Source organism: Corythoichthys intestinalis, chromosome 15 (genome assembly GCF_030265065.1).
Source record: "Corythoichthys intestinalis isolate RoL2023-P3 chromosome 15, ASM3026506v1, whole genome shotgun sequence".
NCBI lineage: Eukaryota > Metazoa > Chordata > Actinopteri > Syngnathiformes > Syngnathidae > Corythoichthys > Corythoichthys intestinalis.
The window spans coordinates 34,007,549-34,028,588 of NC_080409.1; the positions used below are offsets into that span (position 1 = coordinate 34,007,549).

Consider the following 21,040-nt stretch of genomic DNA (forward strand, 5'->3'; position numbering starts at 1 on the left):
TATATGGCTTTTTAACCCTTAAATGCACGGATTATTACTTTTTCCCTTTACCCTGGGCACTCATTTATTGAGCGCCGTTTGTAAAGCAGCAAAATTACGACAACATTTTGTGACATTTAGCGCCACGCAGTGTTAAAAATGTGGTGTGAAATGTTTACAGTCACTTTTTTTTGCACATTTACAACTAGGGTAGTTCCGATCATGTTTTTTTGCTCCCGATCCGATCCCGATCGTTTTAGTTTGAGTATCTGCCGATCCCGATACTTCCCGATCCGAATGCTTTTTTTTTTTTTTTTTTGCTCCCGATTCAATTCCAAACATTCCCGATAATTTTTCCCAATCATATACATTTTGGCAATGCATTGAGAAAAGCATGAAATAAAACTCATCAAAATACAGTACATGAGTACTGTATTTGTTTATTATGACAATAAATCCTCAAGATGGCATTTACATTATTAACATTCTTTCTGTGAGAGGGATCCACGGATAGAAACACTTGTATTCTAAAAGTATAAATGTGACTTTGTATATTGTGACTAAATATTGACATCTAGTGTATTTGTTGAGCTTTCAGTAAATGATACTGCAGCCATTTAACTTCTGACCAAATGCATGATGGGAAGTTCAACCATGACTGTGCGTAGGGGCACCAATTGATATATCTTCTCTGCGTTGGGAAACAACATAGGGTATTAAGAAAATGATCAACTACTTCCTTTCTTCCCCACATTGCCTCCCATGTTATTTTTAATTGCTGAGAGAGGTATTGTAAGGCTCTAGCTACATAAAAAATGGCTCCAAAGGCTGTCAAAATTCTCTCTACTCATTATACGCCGCCTTTTAACGCTATCTATCGGTCAAATGACGTCTTTATAGATTGAACGTGACAATGCGTGAGTGAGTCGTGCAGCACATGCGTTAATTATTTAAGGTGATTAATTAAAAAAATTAATTACCGCCGTTAACGTAATAAATTTGCCCTACTTTAAGCCAAAACTACTCTGGATGAGTGTAAGACATTTTGTCTGTAACGTTAAATACAATTAGAAAACTATTTAAATAAAAAAAAATTAAAAAATGTAAATATATATATTTAAAAAAGGAATGTCTGATATTTTTTTGCCGATTCCGATACTTTGAAAATGACGTGATCGGACCCGATCGATCGACACTTTTCGGCCACCAAGGGGGCCTGGCCCCCCCTTAAAATCCGCTTATGCTTGTGCCCCTTTCTATTTAACCCATTCGCTGCCATTGATGGGGATACATAGACATCCAGTCAGTTTTGAAGTGGGAGATATTGGGGAAAAAAAGACCCAACAAATATGTGGTGCAAACATGTTCTCCAAGACAAGGCAAAAGATTCATGCAATACTTTTAAGGGCCTCGAATCACAAAAAACTTTATCTGCCAGCAGGGGTGAAAGTGGGCCAGAACGGTCAGGAATGGGGTTCCGGTATAAGATTCAGGGCCTAAATACTGTTCCGGTGTTCTGCCAAAATATCCTACATCGGCGAAACGTCGAATTTGACACCTAAAGTACTACCGTGCGCTCTAAACTTGTTTTGTTTAGATGCATACAGGAATAAGGTACTAAAAAAATGCCTGCAGAAAATACTTAAATGTAGTTATATCAAATAAGGACGGTTTAAACACGCTACGTGACTAATGTGGTCAACTGCTTCAAAGCTAACACAAAAAAACACAATGGTTAAAAGTATGAGAGGGTAATACATGCAAAAAGTATCTTTGAGGCTGTGAAAAGGTTCTAAATAACTAAATAAAAACAAAAATAGTGAGTAATCGCCGCCTCTAACCGATGTGCGCATGCGTGTGAATGCATGCGCAAGCGCCCTGAGCAATGTGTAGTAGGACGTTTCGCCGCGTAGTAAGGAATGGCCGAACACCGGTACACGGTGCTTTGATTCTGAAAATATGACGGCAACTGTCAAAATGCCATGTAAACAAAACACAAAAAAAAAGCTAAGCTGCCACACATGCATTTCATCTCCAAGATGAAAACAATCTACCAACATCAGACTTACATACACAAGTGTTAACAACAAGCACAATAAAGTGCTTGTGTAGCGTAATCAGTTTCCACCAATATTTATTATTTGTTTTATTCCACTGATGGCATGGATGTTTCCCCAGCTGCTGGAGTCATCTGAGTCTGACGATGATGGGTCACGTCAATGTGCGAATGCAAGCAGCAAAGCAAGACGCCTGGACTCATTTATCCGTTCAGTTGGTTGACATACTGACATGTGATCAGCGCAGAGATAGTTAGCTCTGATTGGTTCATATGTGCATGTTTTCTGGAACAGCAAAAAAAAAAAAGGTTGTTGAATTGATGTGACAAAAAAGGGCAATGCAACATAAAATGGATCAAATCTTTAAGAGCAACGCTTATTTGTCACATTTACTGTAATTTTCGCACTACAAGGCGCACCTGACGAAAAGCCGTCACCCCCTAAATTTGACACGAAAATGACATTTGTTCATGGATAAGCTGCACTGGACTATAAGCCGCAGCTGTCTTCACTGTTTTATGGGATATTTACACCAAAAGATAAAACCGGTAACACTTTATTTGACAGCGGCATCATACGATTGTCATACGACCAAATGAACCTCCATGGAGCTTTGAACCAATTGGTTGTCAAGCTTCATTTCTTCAAGAAGCTCTATTTGGCCATTACTGCTCCCTTGGGGGAGACAGTCAGCTGCTGTTAACTCTGTTGTTGTACAACATGCCTCCTAGCATGCATTGCCGTGCTACATATGTAAATAACAATCAAAATTCATGTTCAGTGCTAATTATTTTTTCAGTTACTCTTCTAGTTGTTTCATTAATTGCTAGTTATGGTATTTGCTAACATTAATTGACAGTGGCGCCATAAAACTTATTATGATATGACACTGTCATGAGCATTAATGAATGCTTATAACATGTCATTTAGTGTTATCTGGCAAATGACCTCACTTTTGAATGGATGTAAAAGATCTGAGGTGGACATAAATGGAGTTAGTGACATAATTTACTGGATGAGACTTAATGACATCTGTCATAAGCATTCAGTAATACCCATGATAGTGTCATGTCATTATTATGATGGTCTTATGATGCCGCTGTCAAATAAAGTGTTACCTATTAACCCAAATAAATCAACAAATAAGCCGCACTGGACTATAAGCCGCAGGATTCAAAATGAAGGAAAAAAGTAGCGGCTTATAGTCCGAAAATTACGGTAGTTTTATTTGCTCTGATGGGGAGGTTCAGAATATCTTATAGCTGTCAATTTACACTTTGGACTTATATTTGTTCATTTATGTCGGGCTACTTATTCATTTCCTTATGATTTAAAAAAGTCAATGTTTGCGCGATCTTCAAAACATATTTCATTTCACTCTGCATAATATAATTCATTTGTTATTATTTTTCCGAATGTATGTTACTTATATCTTATTTAAAAAAAGTAAATGTTTATATTAACTTCAATTTTAATATACATCTTATGTTCTTTAGTTAAAATTGAGATTTGGCATTTAGTATGTGAGGAAGTGAGGGAAAATAAAAATTAGGAGATGGAGGTTGGGGTTATTGCGGTTTTTGTTTATTTTGCAGATTATCAAAAAATGCAATTTGGAATGAAAATCAGTTTTTGTATGTGTTGTAGAAATAACCATGCTAAAAGTTTTCTTTGCATTTCAGTAGTTTAAGAGGTGTGATCCACCCCCCCACCCCAAAATGAAAGAAAAATAAATAAATAAATAAATAACATTTCTGGCTCCGTGGCGACCTTCACGTTGGAAAGTTCCGACAAGAAATTCTGGCCACTTTCACCCCTGTCTGTGAGACTAATGTTTCATTTATTAAAGAAGGCTTTCAGAATAGCAATCAAGCTACAATGTGGCAACATGGTTCAGGTGGGAGGTAGGAGTGGGTTCCAGCATCAGCTCTGCATGGTCACGATGTCCAAACATCTTCGAGACAGTCCGTTTGCTAAATTGGATTTTCCCTTTTCAATTCATATGTATATTGACTTTGATTTCTGGACCTGATTACAGCTGTCCAATGCATTCATTTTGCACATGGTGGGGATAAGTGAGACCCACCCCCACCCTAAATTTGCTTTGTTAACAATTAATGATTGACTGATGATGACTGAGCCAAATAACATTCTGTTGGACTAGCCTTCTCATTGCTAAATGGATTTTTTAAAAAAAATTTGTAGCCTAAATTGTAGCAAATGGAGGAACAACTTGTTCTCAGCCTATGTGGTTGTTTTTGTATAAGGATAAGGAATTCTTTCAACTGGGCTCCTTGTCTGTGGACATACAGCGTCAAACAGTACATATGATGTCACTGTTGTGAGGCTTTTGCTGGTTGACCTGCTCATTGCATCAGCAAGTGCCTTGATCAAATTATGTCACAAGGTAGTCCACCATTTGTTACCAAAAGACTGCTTTGTATGTTGTATTTTTTTTTCAAACTAATTTTAGATTTGTAAATTCATTACCGAAGGGGGCCCATGAAAAGCTTTGTTTTTACCTCAATACAGCGTCATATTCAATCAATTTAATAAAAAAAAAAAAAAGGATATTAATTTGTTTAAAACTATATCATTCATTAGATTGCGATAAAATTTAATGGTTTGTTACTATCAATAAAAATATACACTCACCGGCCACTTCATTAGGTATACCTGTCCAACTGCTCGTTAACACTTAATTTCTAATCAGCCAATCACATGGCGGCAACTCAGTGCATTTAGGCATGTAGACATGGTTTAAGACAATCTCCTGCTGTTCAAACCGAGCATCAGTATGGGGGAGAAAGGTGATTTGAGTGACTTTGAACGTGGCATGGTTGTTGGTGCCGGAAGGGCTGTTCTGAGCATTTCAGAAACTGCTGATCTACTGGGATTTTCACGCACAACCATCTCTAGGGTTTACAGAGAATGGTCCGAAAAAGAAAAAATATCCAGTGAGCGGCAGTTCTGTGGGCGGAAATGCCTTGTTGATGCCAGAGGTCAAAGATGAATGGCCAGACTGGTTCGAGCTGATAGAAAGGCAACAGTGACTCAAATAACCACCCGTTACAAGGATGGCAGAAGAGCATCTCTGAACGCACAGTACATCGAACCTTTTAGGCAACAGGGCAACAGCAGTAGAAGACCACGCCGGGTGCCACTCCTTTCAGCTAAGAACAGGAAACTGAGGCTACAATTTGCACAAGCTCATCGAAATTTGACAATAGAAGATTGGAAAAACGTTGCCTGGTCTGATTAGTCTCCATTTCTGCTGCTACATTCGGATGGTAGGGTCAGAATTTGGCGTCAACAACATGAAAGCATGGATCCATCCTGCCTTGTATCAACGGTTCAGGCTGGTGGTGGTGGTTTAATGGTGTGGGGAATATTTTCTTGGCACTCTTTGGGCCCCTTGGTACCAATTTAGCATCGTTGGAACACCACAGCCTACATGAGTATTGTTGCTGACCATGTCCATCCCTTTATGACCACAATGTACCCAACTTGTGATGGCTACTTTCAGCAGGATAATGCACCATGTCATAAAGCTGGAATCATCTCAGACTGGTTTCTTGAACATGACAATGAGTTCACTGTACTCAAATGGCCTCCACAGTCACCAGATCTCAATCCAATAGAGCATTTTTGGGATGTGGTGGAACGGGAGATTCGCATCATGGAAGTGCAGCCGACAAATCTGCACCAACTGTGTGATGCCATCATGTCAATATGGACCAAACTCTCTGAGGAATGCTTCCAGCACCTTGTTGAATCTATGCCACAAAGAATTGAGGCAGTTCTGAAGCCAACCCGTTACTAGCATGGTGTACCTAATAAAGTGGCCGGTGAGTGTTTATATATTGAAGGAAAATCTCGTGTACAAGCGGGCAGCTTTTATTACTGTTGCAGTGTTCATGGTCCAGTCATAATCAGTGTTCTTTCAAAAAGTTAATCTGACCTATAATGCACCATAAAGAAGGCAAGAAAAAAGACGGCTGCTAGTTAAGATTGTTTGGCCTTTTTAGATATTCTTAATACTAATAGGTATTTCTACATTGGCCTACTTCCCCACCAGAGGTGATCATTACTATAATGTGTAATATTACATGTTTTTAGACATGAATCAATTTCATATACAAACTATAAATAAAATATTAGTAAGCTCAAACTGTTGATAAAAAAACATCATAGAATTCTTCTATTTTAAAATATCCATCCGTCCGTCCATCCATCCGTCCGCCGCTTAATCTGGTTTTGGGTCACGGGGGCAGCAGCTTTAGCAGGGAAGCCCAGACTTCCCTCTCCCCAGCCACTTCAACCAGCTCCTCTGGCAGGATCCCAAGTCGTTCCCTGGCCAGCCGCAAAACTTTGGTCTCCCCAATGTGTCCTGGGTCGTCCCCGTGGCCTCCCGACGGTGGGACATGCCCGAAACCCCTCTCCAGGGAGGCTTCCAGAAGGTATCCGAACCAGATGCCCGAGCCACCTCAACTGGCTCTTCTCAACGCGGAGGAGTAGCGGCCTGACAATGAGTCCCTCTCGGATGACCGAGCTTATCACTCTATCTCTAAGGGAAAGCCAGGACACTCTGCAGAGGAAAGTCATTTCGGCCGCCTGCATCCGGGATCTTGTTCTTTTGGTCACGACCAACAGCTCGTGACCATAGGTGAGTGTAGGAACGTAGATTGACCAGTAAATCGAGAGCTTCGTCTTTCGGCTCAGCTCCTTGTTCACCGCTACAGACTGGTGCAGAGTTCGCATCATTGCAGACGTTGCACTGATCCTCCTGTCGATCTCCCGCTCCCTCCTACCCTCACTCGTGAACAAGACCCCAAGATACTTGAACTCCACCTGGGGAGGATCTCATTCCCGATCTTTAGAGGGCACGCCACCCTTTTTCGGCTGAGGACCATGGTCTCGGATTTGGAGGTGATGATCATCATCCCAACCGCTCCACACTCGGCTGCGAAACGTTCCAGTGAGAGTTGGAGGTTACGGCTTGATGAAGCCAACAGCACCACATCATCTGCAAAAAGCACAGATGCAATATTGAGGCCACCAAACCGGACCCCCTCAACGCCTCGGCTGTGCCTAGATATTGTCCATAAAAGTTATGAACAGAACCGGTGATATAGGGCAGCCTTGGAGGAGTCCAACCCTCACTGGAAACGGATCCGACTTACAACCGGCTGCAGGGAACAAACAGCCCTTACCAAGGGGCTTGGTACCCCGTACTCCCGGAGCACCCCAGAGATAGGAGAGCCCAGCTCGGAGAAATTAAAAATTTGAATCATTTCAACCTAAAATCTTAAATTAACATGACTAATAGGAAGTTTGAGCGGCCATGTTTCTCAACCATAATTTCTTCTTATTCAGTTCAATTTATTCACACATGATTCAAAGTATACAATACATGTCATAACTTTATGAGATCATTTCTAGTTTTGGGTTGCTCCGAAGTCGTGTTGAAGCCTAGTCAAAAAGACAATCTTGCATTAGCCTTTCATAACATGATGGCCTTCAATGCTGATGAAACATTCAGCATTCCATAACAAAAGGGAAAACTATATGATTAGAACGAGAACTGCTAGTACTATCTTTGATTTCTTTTTTCCCCAAAGCCTGATGAAAATGTGTTTGTGACCGGGACGAGCGTGGCGTGCGTGATGCCACGCGTCCTCTAAAGTTCGACTCATTCCCCTTGCTTTCTCTGTTCATTTATACAAAGTGTTGTCCATCTTGAAGGAATTGAGCCCTACCAGCGAGCGCTTTGGACATGTCGTCCTTCTTCCACTCCCAAGGCTGGTCGTACTCGTCTGCTGGTCTGTTGTCGTTGTGGGGTAGTCGGCTCCCCTTGCAGTTGCCCCCCCAAACTATACCACACAAGTGGATCCGTCATGGAACCTATTTCATGACCAAAACACACAGAACAAAACCAAAACTTGAGATCCTAAGTTGTGCAAAAGATGTGAAGTGTTGATTTTGACACTTAAAAGCTGTAACACTTTATATTAAAGATGTCCCGATCGATCGGGACATCCGATCACGTCATTTTCAAAGTATCGGAATCGGCAAAAAAATATCAGACATGCCTTTTTTTAATATATATGTGTATTTTTTAATTAAATCGTTTTCCAAATGTATATAATGTTACAGACAAAATGTTTTACACTCATCCAGGGTCTTTAGTTTTGGCTTAAAGTATGGTTATCAAATATACTGTGTTAACGGCGGTAATTAATTTTTTAAAAAATTAATCACGTTAAAACATTTAACGCAATTAACGCATGTGCTGCACGACCCACTCACGCATTGCCGCGTTCAATCTATAATGGCGCCGTTTTACCTATATGTAGAGCAAAAAGGCAGCGTAAAATGAGTAGAGTGAATTTTGGCAGCCTTTGGAACCTTTCTTTAATCGGCTAAAGCCTTACAATCCCTCAACAATTAGAATTTCCCAACGCAGAGAAGATATATCAATTGGTGCCACTACGCACAGTCATGGTTGCACTTCCCATCATGCATTTGGGCAGAACAGTTAAATGGCTACAGTATCATTTACTGAAAGCTCAACAAATACACTAGATGGCAATATTTTGTCACAGTTTACAAAGTCACATTTATCCTTTAAGAATTACAAGTCTTTCTATCCTTGGATCCCTCTCACAGAAAGAATGTTAATAATGTAAATGCCATCTTGAGGATTTATTGTCATAATAAACAAATACAGTACTTATGTACTGTATGTTGAATGTATATATTCGTCCGAGTTTTATTCATTTTTTTCTTAATGCATTGCCAAAATGTATATGATCGGGAAAAATTATCGGGAATGATTGGAATTGAGTCGGGAGCAAAAAAAAAAAAAAAAAAGCAATTGGATTGGGAAATATCGGGATCAGCAGATACTCAAACTAAAACGATCGGGATCGGATTGGGAGCAAAAAATCATGATCGGAACAACCCTACTTTATATATAGGGCACATTTCACTTTTGGTGAATCAAAAATAATAATAAAAAAAAAACCATCATTAGCAATGATAATATTTATTATTATTTGTTTTTAAATTATTATTTTTTTGTATTATTTTTGTATATAATTATAAATACATGTGCAAATTAATATGATAATTAATGAAATAAAAAAAGAATAAAAAGTCACCGACCCAAGTAACACTAGATTTTTTTTCATCATTTTGTCTCATTGCATGCCATTGACTGCGATTGACGTCCAATTCATTTTAATTGGGAGGACTGGCCGTGTATGCTTCTCTTTCAGTGCCATTGACGGGCCCAGTCAAAATGGACTGAACGTCTAGCGCCGTCAAAGGCATTGATGAGTTTAAATGAGTGGGTAAAGGAAAAAGTCATAATCCGTGCACAAAATAATTTTGAAATGAGATCATTTTTAGTGATGGGTTGCCCTGAAATCGTGTTTAAATAAAGGAGAATCTTGCATTAGCGTTTTTGTAACATTCAGCGTTCCATAACAAGAGGGAAAACTGTATGAAAAAGGTAGTCATTACGATCAGTGCGAGAACTGCTTGTACTGTATTAGGTTTGATTCCTTTTTTTCAAAGCCTGACGAAAATGGCGCGGCGTGCGTGACATCACGCGTCCTTAAAAGTCCGACTACCGCCGGTGAATTTCTTCTGTTCCGTGACATGCTAGATCCACACTGAGACTGTGAAGCTGTTTTATCGAAACTCTGAAATGATGAAGGCACCTAGCCTTCTCCTGGTGACCATCGCGCTCGGCATTTGGGCTCTGACAGGTGAGTCCAAATTCATTGGTTTCCTACAATTTGCGTTTAGTTGGATGTCCAATTGTTGTGTTTTTTTCTCTCTCTTTCTTTCTCGATAATATCAAGTAATTACGGAAAACAATTAGGGGCATTGAAGAAGAAAAAGATTCTGAGAATAAGTCAGAATTCTGTGAATAAAGTCATTCTGACTTTCAAAGTTTTGTGGTTCTGTAAATAAAGTCAGAAAATTCTGTGGATTCTGATGTGGGAGATAGTGATTGGTTTGACATGCACCCCCCTCTGTGTATTTGAGTCTCACGAGTTTTAATACATTTTTGTATTCTGTCAAATTCTTTTGTTTCCGCATTGCAATTGAAGTATCGTTTGTGGTACTGAAATTTCCGAGGGGGCAAAACGCACCTCGAGCTTTGTGGCGGAGAGGAAAGGGAGAAAGAATATGGGGATGCCAAAAAAAAAAAAAAAAGACAACGTTGAAATATCAAAAGCCCTAATCCTCTTCCATACAGTAACACAAAATATTTTGCCGAATAATTTGAATTACGGAGTATTTCCTGGTCAAAAAATACTGGAGTCAATTTGTATTTAATCATGGAATCGTCAATTTATACTTTGTGGCTTTAATATTCTCTAGCCGCCCACAAATGGGAGCTCTTGAAGGAAATCAAAACTAATTTTCCAAGTTTGTAAAAAAAGTTCTTTAACGCATGCGAGAGATCGGAGTTTGACAGTGGAGTTTGACTTGTGTGTGTATGTGCGTGTGTGCGAGTGCAGAGGCAAAATTTATTGATAACACCGAAACGCAGTGTCAGCAATTAATTTACAAGATACTGTATATGCTCTGTTGATAAAGCCTTCCTAACCTATGCTAGTAAATAAGGCTACCCAGCTGTATGTGCATGTGCATGTGCATGCGTGTGTGCGCGCGTCTTTATTAGCGCCCTCACAAATTTATAAGCAATTGAAAATGATCGTTTTGTGTTTCCAACATTTTTGAGCGGAATTCTAATAAAGGAGACTACTTAGGACAATTTTGGCCAAATTACACTTTGGTGGAGCAAAATGAAACTCCGGTGTTTCATGGTCCACATCTGGACACTGTTCATGTTCGATTCTTGGTTCAAGTTCAGTTGTTGAAGCTTTTGAAAGCTTAAATTTAAAGAGATTTCAAATAACCATCTTGCCTCCTCAGGTGTAGTTTTGGTTAAGCAAAAGCAAATGACCATCTTTAAGCAAGGCCGGCCCAGCCTATATGCAGACTATGCAGTTGCTTAGGACCCCTAACGACTAAGGGCCCCCCAATCCGGCAACCTCATTTTATACGTTGTTAAAACAGCATCGTGAATAATGTGGCGCGCATTGCCGTTTATCTATGCAAACATCCGTTTAATACAGTTTGCTTTATTTGACTTTTGTGAGTTTTGATACTTGATTACAAGCTTAAAAAATAAAAGTTCTTCATTAACTTCTTTCTTTTCCTCTTTTGGAAAACGGTTTGGCGCCATCTACTGTAAGTACTGACAATCATTTGGGGAGAGAAGTTTGAAGTATGTAGTGCAACAAAATCTGATTAATATACAAAATATGGACGTATGGGTTGGATTGCATGTGTGGGTTTCACAGTACACTGTGACGAAATGGTGGGCCAAAAATATGGGCCCCTTGGCATTAATTTGCTAAGGGTCCCCAAATGGCCTGGGCCGGCCCTGTCTTTAAGATGCTATTCATGGGATCTGTTCCAAAAATAATTTTGAACCATGAAGAAATACTTCTAGTAGTCCTAGGGCTTTTTAAAAAAATCAATTCACGCAATTCTCGTATCGATTTAAAATCAGTCTGTATCGATCCTTACACATGTGCTTTTGGTAGCTATAGACCCTACCCACGTGACGTCACAACTCCGCTCTCCTGAATGGTACCGCCCAATTGTCCGTCTAAACATAGTGTTAACCTGTTACGGCTACGTACATTCCTCCTATTTACGGCGTGTTTTTCTGCTCCTTAACATTAATAATCAAAACGGTGAAGGCGTGTGTGGCTGTTGGTTGCACTAACAGAGAAGATGGAAGGAGAGACTTGAAGTTTTACCGTATTCCGAGGGATCCAAAGAGGAGAGCGAAATGGACGGCTGCAATTCGACGTGAAAACTGGGCACCAAAAAATCACCACAGACTATGTAGTAGTCATTTTATATCCGGTAAGATGCATTTAAGATATACTTAGAGGGTTTTGGGCTGACAAATAACCACAATTAAGATCATTGCTAGGCTAATCGCCGACAACATACACGCTAAACCATATAAACATAAAAAGCCCTAACTGCATTGACAAATGACATGAAATAAATTAGACTTGACAGTGGATGTTAGCGAGAATAAAAGATTTTGAATTGAAAATTTCGTAACTCACCTTTCCAAGCACAAGATAGATTCCTGCCGAATTTTCGAGGACGAGGACCTGTTTCACCCAACCAGCAATGAAGTATTTATAAGCCTCCAAGCTCTTGAAGTTTTTCAAATTTTCGTGAGAATAGGCTGATTTTGTGTGGACAAGATAGTTGTAAATATCAGCGTAGCAGATGTCAGGCAGACAGGGCGAAGACAGTGGGTCGAAAAACATCGATTTGGGCATCAAATATGGATCTGGCGACTCTATAGAACGAAGCTTTTCCACATAACGCCTTTTATGCAACACATCCAGTGAGTTTACGGCATCCGAAAGCACCGGGTCTTCCATGAAATGCATTTTAAATTCCTCGATCAATTGAAACCAATGCTAATACAGAGACAAAATGACGGACAAGGGGGCGGAACCATACAGCGAGCACGTGGTTTTGTGACGTCGGTGGGTAGGGTCTATTATAAACAATTCAGTGGCTGCACTTCTACTCCCGTCCAGGAGTTGCCAGCGCGCAGCATCATTGCCTTAAAAGGTGGGGTTGTCCCAGATGTGCAGGCTCACAGCGCTACCTGCTGGCTACCCCTTGCAGTGTCTCTCTACGTATATGGAGCGCCGTTTGCAAAGCAGCACACATGCTGAAAATGAATTCGAATTTAGAATTTGCTTTAAATGTGATATTGCTTGTGGGGATTTTTTTTTTTTTTAATCATAAGTTTAGATTTTTTAAAACCAAACCATGTATGGCTCACTGGAGAAATGAAATGAAATGATCTTTTGCAAAGCCTTGAATTCTATTGATGGCAAGGCCCTTCATCTGTTTTCTTTATTTAAACAATTTAGGTTGGTTTAGAAAGTCCTCCCTCAAAAGAAAATTTCTTTTTTTCCCTTGTGTTATTTTTTGTTGTTGTGGTTGTTGTTGTTGTCGTTGTTGCTATTGTTTGCTGGATAATGCTCAATCTATAATATTGTATTTAATGTAGGGCCGTCAAACGATTAAAATTTTTAATGGAGTTAATCACAGCTTAAAAATTGATTAATCGTAATTAATCACAATTCAAACCATCTCTAAAGTATCCCATATTTTTCTGTAAATTATTGTTGGAATGGAAAGATAAGACAAAACTGCTATATACATTTAACATACTGTACATAAGTACTGTATTTGTTTATTATAACAATAAATCCACAAGATGGCATTAAAATTATTAACATTCTTTCTGTTAAAGGGATCCACGGATAGAAAGACTTGTAGTTCTTAAAAGATAAATGTGAGTACAAGATATTAGTATTTAGTAGTTATAGGTAGGGTTGTTGCGATCATGTTTTTTTGCTCCCGATCCGATCCCGATCGTTTTAGTTTGAGTATCTGCCGATCCCGATATTTCCTGATCCGATTGCTTTTTTATGCTCCCGATTCAATTCCAATCATTCCCGATAATTTTTCCCGATCATATACATTTTGGCAATGCATTAAGAAATAAATGAATAAAACTCGGACAAATATATACATTCAACATACAGTACATAAGTATTGTATTTGTTTATTATGACAATAAATCCTCAAGATGGCATTTACATTATTAACATTCTTTCTTTGAGAGGGATCCACGGATAGAAAGACTTGTAATTCTTAAATGATAAATGTGACTTTGTATATTGTGACTAAATATTGCCATCTAGTGTATTTGTTGAGCTTTCAGTAAATGATACTGTAGCCATTTAACTTCTGCCCAAATGCATGATGGGAAGTGCAACCATGACTGTGCGTCGTGGTACCAATTAATATATCTTCTCTGCGTTGGGAAATAACATAGGGTGTTAAGAAAAAAAACAACTTCTACCTTTTTTCCCCACATTGCTTCCCACGATCATTCTAATCGTTGGGAGAGGGATTGTAAGGCTTTAGCCATTTAAAAAAAGGCTCTAAAGGCTGCCAAAATTCTCTCTAATCATTTTACGCTGCCTTTTAACTCTATATACTATTTAGGTAAAATGGCGCCATTATAGATTGAACGCTACAATGCGTGAGTGGGTCGTGCAGCGCAATTGCGTTAAATATTGTAACGTGATAAATGTAATAAATTTTAATTCTCGCCGTTGACGCGATAAATTTGATAACCCTACCTTAAGCTTAAACTAAAGACTCTGGAAGAGTGTAACACATTATGTCTGTAACATTAAATAAAATTAGAAAACGATTTAATAATAAAAAAAAAAAAAAAAAAAAGGCATGTCCGATATTTTTTTGCAGATTCCGATACTTTGAAAATGACGTGATCGGACCCGATCTAGTTATAGGAATTTTATATTAAAACCCCTCATAATGTTTTCGTTTTAACATCCCGATCGATCGGGACATCTCTAGTGATAGGAATTTTATATTAAAACCCCTCTTAATGTTTTCGTTTTAATAAAATTTGTAAAATTTTCAATCAAAAAATAAACTAGTAGCTCGCCATTGTTGACGTCGCCGAGCGGTGACGTCACAGCCGTTCTTCCACAGTGTCTTCCACTACGTTTGTATGTTGTGACTCAATATTCCCATCTAGTGTATTTGTTGAACTAAACGAAATGTTTGAATAGTTTGACCAAAGGCTGAGTAAGTTTTAATGTGTATTTTGCATAGCTATTTTGATTGGGAATGCCAGTTCTCTTTGCATTGAGCGCTTTTCTTTTGTGAACATTAATTTTTTTAAAAGATAGGAATATTATTTTTGTTGTGATTTCAGTAAATGATACTGTAGCGACTTAACTGTTCCGCCCAAATGCATGATGGGAAGTTGGTCAACCATGACTGTCACTGGTGGCTGCAAATGGTATATGTTCTGCGTTGTGTTCAATGAACCATGCTAAGAAATAGAGCATCTCCTGTCATTTTTCCCCACGCTGCTTGCCACAATAGTGATGATTGTCATGAAAAAGTTGCCAAAGATTATGCCAATAGATGGCGCAGCCCCAATGAATGCCTGTGTCCACTCGCTTTTTTCTGCCTCTTAGCTCTCAATGGACAAAAAACAGCGCCATTGTAGTCTGTTTGCGGCAATGCATTAGTGGGTCATTCCGCGCATGCATTAAATGCGTTAAATATTTTAACGTGATTAACTAAAAAAATGAATTTACGCCCATTAACGCGTTAAATTTGACAACCCTTATGTAATGTTGATACTTGGTGCTTTGTTTTCTGTGTATATGGTTCAATAATATTAAAAACATGTTGAAAATTAAGACATTTTCTCACATTTAGCACCACACAGTGTTTAAAATGTAGTATTAAAATTTTAGTCACTTTTTTTTGGTGCACATTTACATTGTTTAGCAACTTAAATATTTATTTTTATATAATAAGTATTAGACCTGAATGTTTAAATCCAGAACTAAATATTTAATTTAAATCTTAAATGTAAAACTTAAATATATATCTTAAATGTTGTTGCTGTTGTACTCACTATGTTTCCAGTTCCATTTGTTTCATCACAAACAAATGGAACTGGAAACATAGTGAGTTCCATTTGTTTCATCACAAACAAATGGAACTGGAAACATAGTGAGTACAACACAGCAGATCAAGATATCGATACAGACCCTGAATATATATATATTTTTTCTTCCTTTGATATAAATTGTAATTATTTTTCTTATGAGCAATATGCAACCAATATAAAAAGGGCAAGCTGTCAATAATTTTAACAGTAGAAGTACAGTGGGGCAAATAAGTATTTAGTCAACCCCCAATCGTGCAAGTTCTCCTACTTGAAATGATTAGAGAGGCCTGTAAGTGTCAACATGGATAAACCTCAACAATGAGAGACATAATGTGGAAAAAAAACTAGAAAATCACATTGTTTGATTTTTAAAGAATTTATTTCCAAATTAGAGTGGAAAAAAGGAATTTGGTCAATACCAAAAGATCATCTCAATACTATGTTATGTACCCTTTGTTGGCAATAACGGAGGCCAAACGTTTTATGTAACTCTTCACAAGCTTTTCACACACTGTTGCTGGTATTTTAGCCTATTCCTCCATGCAGATCGCCTCTAGAGCAGTGATGTTTTGGGGCTGTCATTGGGCAACACGGACTTTCAACTCCCTCCACAGATTTTCTATGGGCTTGAGATCTGGAGACTGGCTAGGCCACTCCAGGACCTTGAAATGCTTCTTACAAAGCCACTCCTTTGTTGCCCTGGCTGTGTGTTTGGGATCATTGTCATGATTAAAGACCCAGCCTCGTCTCATCTTCAATGCCCTTGCTGATGTAAGGAGATTTTCACTCAAAATCTCTCGATACATGGCCCCATTCATTTTCCTTTACACAGATCAGTCGTCCTGGTCCCTTTGCAGAAAAACAGCCCCAAAGCATGATGTTTCCACCCCCATGCTTCACAGTGGGTATGGTGTTCTTCGGATGCAATTCAGTATTATTTCTCTTCCAGACACAAGAACCTGTGTTTCTACCAAAAAGTTCTATTTTGGTTTCATCTGATTATAACACACTCTCCCAGTCCTCTTCTGGATCATCCAAATGCTCTCCAGTGAACTGCAGACGGGCCTGGACATGTACTTTCTTCAGCAGGGGGACACGTCTGGCAGTGCAGGATTTGAGTCCCTGGCAGCGCATTGTGTTACTGATAGTAGCCTTTGTTACTGTGGTCCCAGCTCTCTGTAGGGCATTCACTAGGTCCCCCGTGTGGTTCTGGGATTTTTGCTCACCGTTCTTGTTATTATCATTTTGATGCCACGGGGTGAGATCTTGCATGGAGCCCCAGATCGAGGGAGATTATCAGTGGTCTTGTATGTCTTCCATTTTCTAATAATTGCTCCGACAGTTGATTTCTTTACACCAAGCGTTTTACCTATGGCAGATTCAGTCTTCCCAGCCTTGTGCAGGTCTACAATTTTGTCTCTGGTGTCCTTCGACAGCTCTTTGGTCTTGGCCATAGTGAAGTTTGGAGTGTGACTGACTGAGATTGTGGACCGGTGTCTTTTATACCGATAAGGAGTTAAAACAGGTGCCATTAATACAGGGTAACGAGTGGAGCCTTGCTAGACCTCGTTAGAAGAAGTTAGACCTCTTTGACAGCCAGAAATCTTGCTTGTTTGTAGGTGACCAAATATTTATTTTCCACTCTAATTTGGAAATGAATTCTTTAAAAATCAAACAATGTGATTTTCCTTTTTCCTTTTTCCACATTCTGTCTCTCATGGTTGATGTTTACCCATGTTGACAATTACAGGCTTCTCTAATCTTTTCAAGTGGGTGAACTTGCACAATTGGTGGTTGACTAAATACTTATTTGCCCCACTGTACTGATAAAATATTTTTTGTTGAGGACGGATGTTTACTCTTTCATTTACGAAAGGTGGTGGATCTTGACACGGATCAGGGAACAAACGGACCCAATAGTGCAGTGCTCAGAGCAGATTTATTGACAATGATCTCGGAATCAGAAGTCTTGGCTCTTGGTGAGGCACGGAGGACTGTTCGAGCTGGGGGGGATGAGCAAGGCGGGGGTTCAGGCAGAGGCGATCCAGATCCGGTCCTGTAGCAGGTCGCAGAAACGAGGCAGAAGTACAGACAAGGAGCAGGCTAGAGGCAAAAAAATCCACAAGGTCAAAGCTATCAAAATTTAGCAAGACAGGGTAACTAGAAGTGCTCGTATGTTGCAGTGAGGGCTAACAAACTCGCAATGGCTTAGAGGGCTGTGGGTGTTTATGTAGGGAGGCTGAGGTAATCACCAGGTGTGCAGGACAGGTGTGTGGAATTAGTGTTGATGACTGGGAGGGAAAAAAAGGAAAAGGCATATAGGCCTGCAGTGGGTTCTAACAGATCTAAAGTACCCGCAAGTGATTGGAATTGGCTTTTGATGGCTGCCCTGATTTTATTGTATTGAAGGAAATTGAACCCTTTGATTTGGAAATGTTGTAGTATTTTTTTCATATGACATAAATATGTTGTCTTTAAACAAATGCTGTAACTGGTTATTCTTCTTTCCTCCCATGTGCTAAAATAAATAAGAATTTTATTATCTCCAAAGTCTGGGTTGGGGCTGCCCGGCCCGTCTCCCTTGTCCTCTGGAACATCTCCAGGATGTTGGCCCTGTGTGTCCCTGTGTCCCTCCTTGCCCGTGCGACCGTGTTGGGGTTGAAGACCACCATGATGAGCTCGACGCTCTGCTTCTCAATCAAAGAGCACTCCAGCACCTTCTGGGTCAACTTGTAGCCGGCTTTGACACTTTTAGTTCTCCCACCTGGCCAGCACCTTCCGGCTCGAGAATCGGGCAGTCCTCATCCTCTCAGGCTCCTAAAAAACATGTTTGTTTTAGAAAGATAGGTGTTTGGATTCTTTTTTATAAAGTGAATAATGCTCGGCAGTGGACACTTACCCCAGCTCTAGAACACCTGATACAGCTGTTGTTGTAGAAGCTGCTGTAGATGTTCTTCCAAAGGTGCACGGGGTCAAAGTAGATGATCTGTTTGTTGCCGTCAGCGTAGGGGTTGGTGTAGGACCATGGTGTTTTACTGAAAGTTATTAGATTGAAATATTACATAAAATAAAACACGTAAAAACTTGTTTTTTAATATGGACGCTGAAATGTTTAAAACAGGGTTCACTAAATCCGGACCTCGTTGCCACTTTTCCTGTCGTGTTTTCCATGTCTCCCTCCTTCAACACACCTGAATCAAAATAATCATGATCATTATCAGGCTTCTGGAGAAGTTGCTGATGACATAATCATTTGATTCAGGTGTGTTAGGGGAGAGAGACGTGGAAAACACGATAGGAAAAGTGGCACCGACGTCCGGATTTAGTGAATCCTGGTCTAAAATAAAATTTTGAGGTAGAAAATCTAACATGCCCGCCTTAGTAAAACAAAGAGCTTTTTTCTTAAATTCTTCTTGTGAATAAACGCTTAAATCTATTAGGGCCTCCGCCACTCCTTCCTGAGCCCTGCCTCAGGTGAGGGGAGTTTTGCTTGATTACAGGTGGAACGTCAGACGGGTGGAGCGTCCAGCTGTAACCGGGCAGATATTTTACATAAATTTGTCCAAGAATGACACCCAATAGCTCCCAGTGATTTTTTTCATGACGTTTCAAAATGCATGCATTTTACGAAAAATAATAATAATAATTACCTTGAATCCTCGACCAAATCACTCCTGAGATAATCATAAGCGGATTTTAAGGGGAGGCCAGCCCCCCCGTGGTGGACACAGTCATTGCATGTAATTGACTTTCCTATATATATTCCTATATAAAAGTTGTAAAGCAATAGAACTGCAACAAAAAAGAATGAAATGAACAAAAAAAAAAAAAAAAAAAATGACAATGGGTCAAAATTATTTTTCGAACAGATCATATGACTAGCAACTTCTTTGCATATAATTTTCAACAAAAATAAACAATTAGGGGAGGGCATTTTTATTTTTCAAATAATTTTTTTTCTTTGAAAATATTTTTTTTTGATTGAAGCAACTTTTTTTGGGATTAAATGATTTAGACACAAATGTCCTACTCATAATATGGCCCAAACACAAAAAGGATTGCTTCAAAATTAAAACTTTTTCAATGAAAAATTAAGTGTTCAAATACTAATTTTTCAATCTCAAATATTTTTTCGCATTCAAAAACTTTTTCCATGATTGAAATTTTTCTTTTTTTGATTGAAGTGATTTTTCTTTCTGAAAATATATATTTTTTTGAAGCAACTTATTTTTTGATTGAATAATAAAGACAAAAATGTCCTAGCCAAAATGTGGGCCAAATGCAAATCGACATTACATCAATCAAAAAAGTTGCTTCAGTCAAAAAAAATGACTTCAATCAAAAAAAAGAAAAAAAATCAAAGAAAAATAGCTTTCACATACATTTTTTTTGTTTCAAATTTATTTTTGCATTCAAACACATTTTTTTTTTTTTTTTTATTGCAGTGGCTTTTTTTTGGTTGAAAATATATATTTTGATTGAAGCAACTTTTTTTGATTGAATAACAAATCTACCTCCGTAAGGTTCCACCCAGGGGATACAATTTTTGACTGGGGTAACTACATTGGCACGACACCGACAGGCGTACCATATTCAATGGTTGACGATCTTGGCAAAAAGTATTGCCTAAGCGTCCTGATTTAGAATTCCCCTCAAGAATGATGGGAAACAAAAACGCTCATTGTCAACTTATTATAAATATTCTTCTAAGTTAATTTTGTTGCTGACACTGCGTTTCGGGTCATCAACATGTTGTGCCCCCCCTGCCCGAAAAGTCTAACTCCGCCTATGGAGACAATCCTTGTTGTTAGTGTGCAGTCCAGATTTCGTACATTTTGAATGTAATTTCACCTGAGTGTTCAAAAGTATGTGCGAGAGTCATTCCCCATCGACTTGAAATGAAATGAAGTTGACTCACACAGCCCCCTACTGGCCCGGCGGTGCGCGGGCTGTACGGCAAATGTCAACAATGGTCATGAAGACCATGATAGAATGTATACATTTTTTGTAGTACAGTAATGTAAATATTACAATAAAATAGATTTTTTTTTTTCCAGGGAGCTTTTGCAAGGAATGGACGACCGTGATACCGTCTTCGGTGCAGCCGATGAACGGATTGTGCTTTTATATCCCATGCACATTCACCATACCTCGGTCGTATGACAAATACTTGGATAGCACCTGCGCCGTCCTTTGGAGGAGACTGTTCGATACGGATTCCTGGGTTGAAGTAAAATATGTGTTCGACTCCAAGCTCACGAGCAAGCAGATTGCTAATTCAAAATACTTGAAGGGAAAATTTGTCGGGAACTTGCGGGTAAAATGATTGTATTTTGTCAAATGAGTGCAGCAAAACTCT

At 39.1% G+C, this 21,040-nt stretch overlaps 1 protein-coding gene across 2 annotated transcripts in view; it reads left to right on the top strand.

Annotated features, from left to right (window-relative positions):
- Positions 1-9,635: 9,635 nt before the first annotated feature.
- Positions 9,636-21,040, top strand: part of LOC130930789 (myelin-associated glycoprotein-like) — a 36,866-nt gene continuing 25,461 nt past the window's right edge. Inside the window, exons 1-2 of one of the 2 annotated variants that reach the window (XM_057858926.1) lie at positions 9,636-9,811; positions 20,739-20,911. In XM_057858926.1, the coding sequence (XP_057714909.1) occupies positions 9,751-9,811; positions 20,739-20,911 (234 nt within the window). In that variant the 5' untranslated portion in view covers positions 9,636-9,750. Of the gene's footprint in view, positions 9,812-20,738; positions 20,999-21,040 lie in introns of both variants that reach the window. The other variant, XM_057858925.1, reaches the window with a different exon arrangement.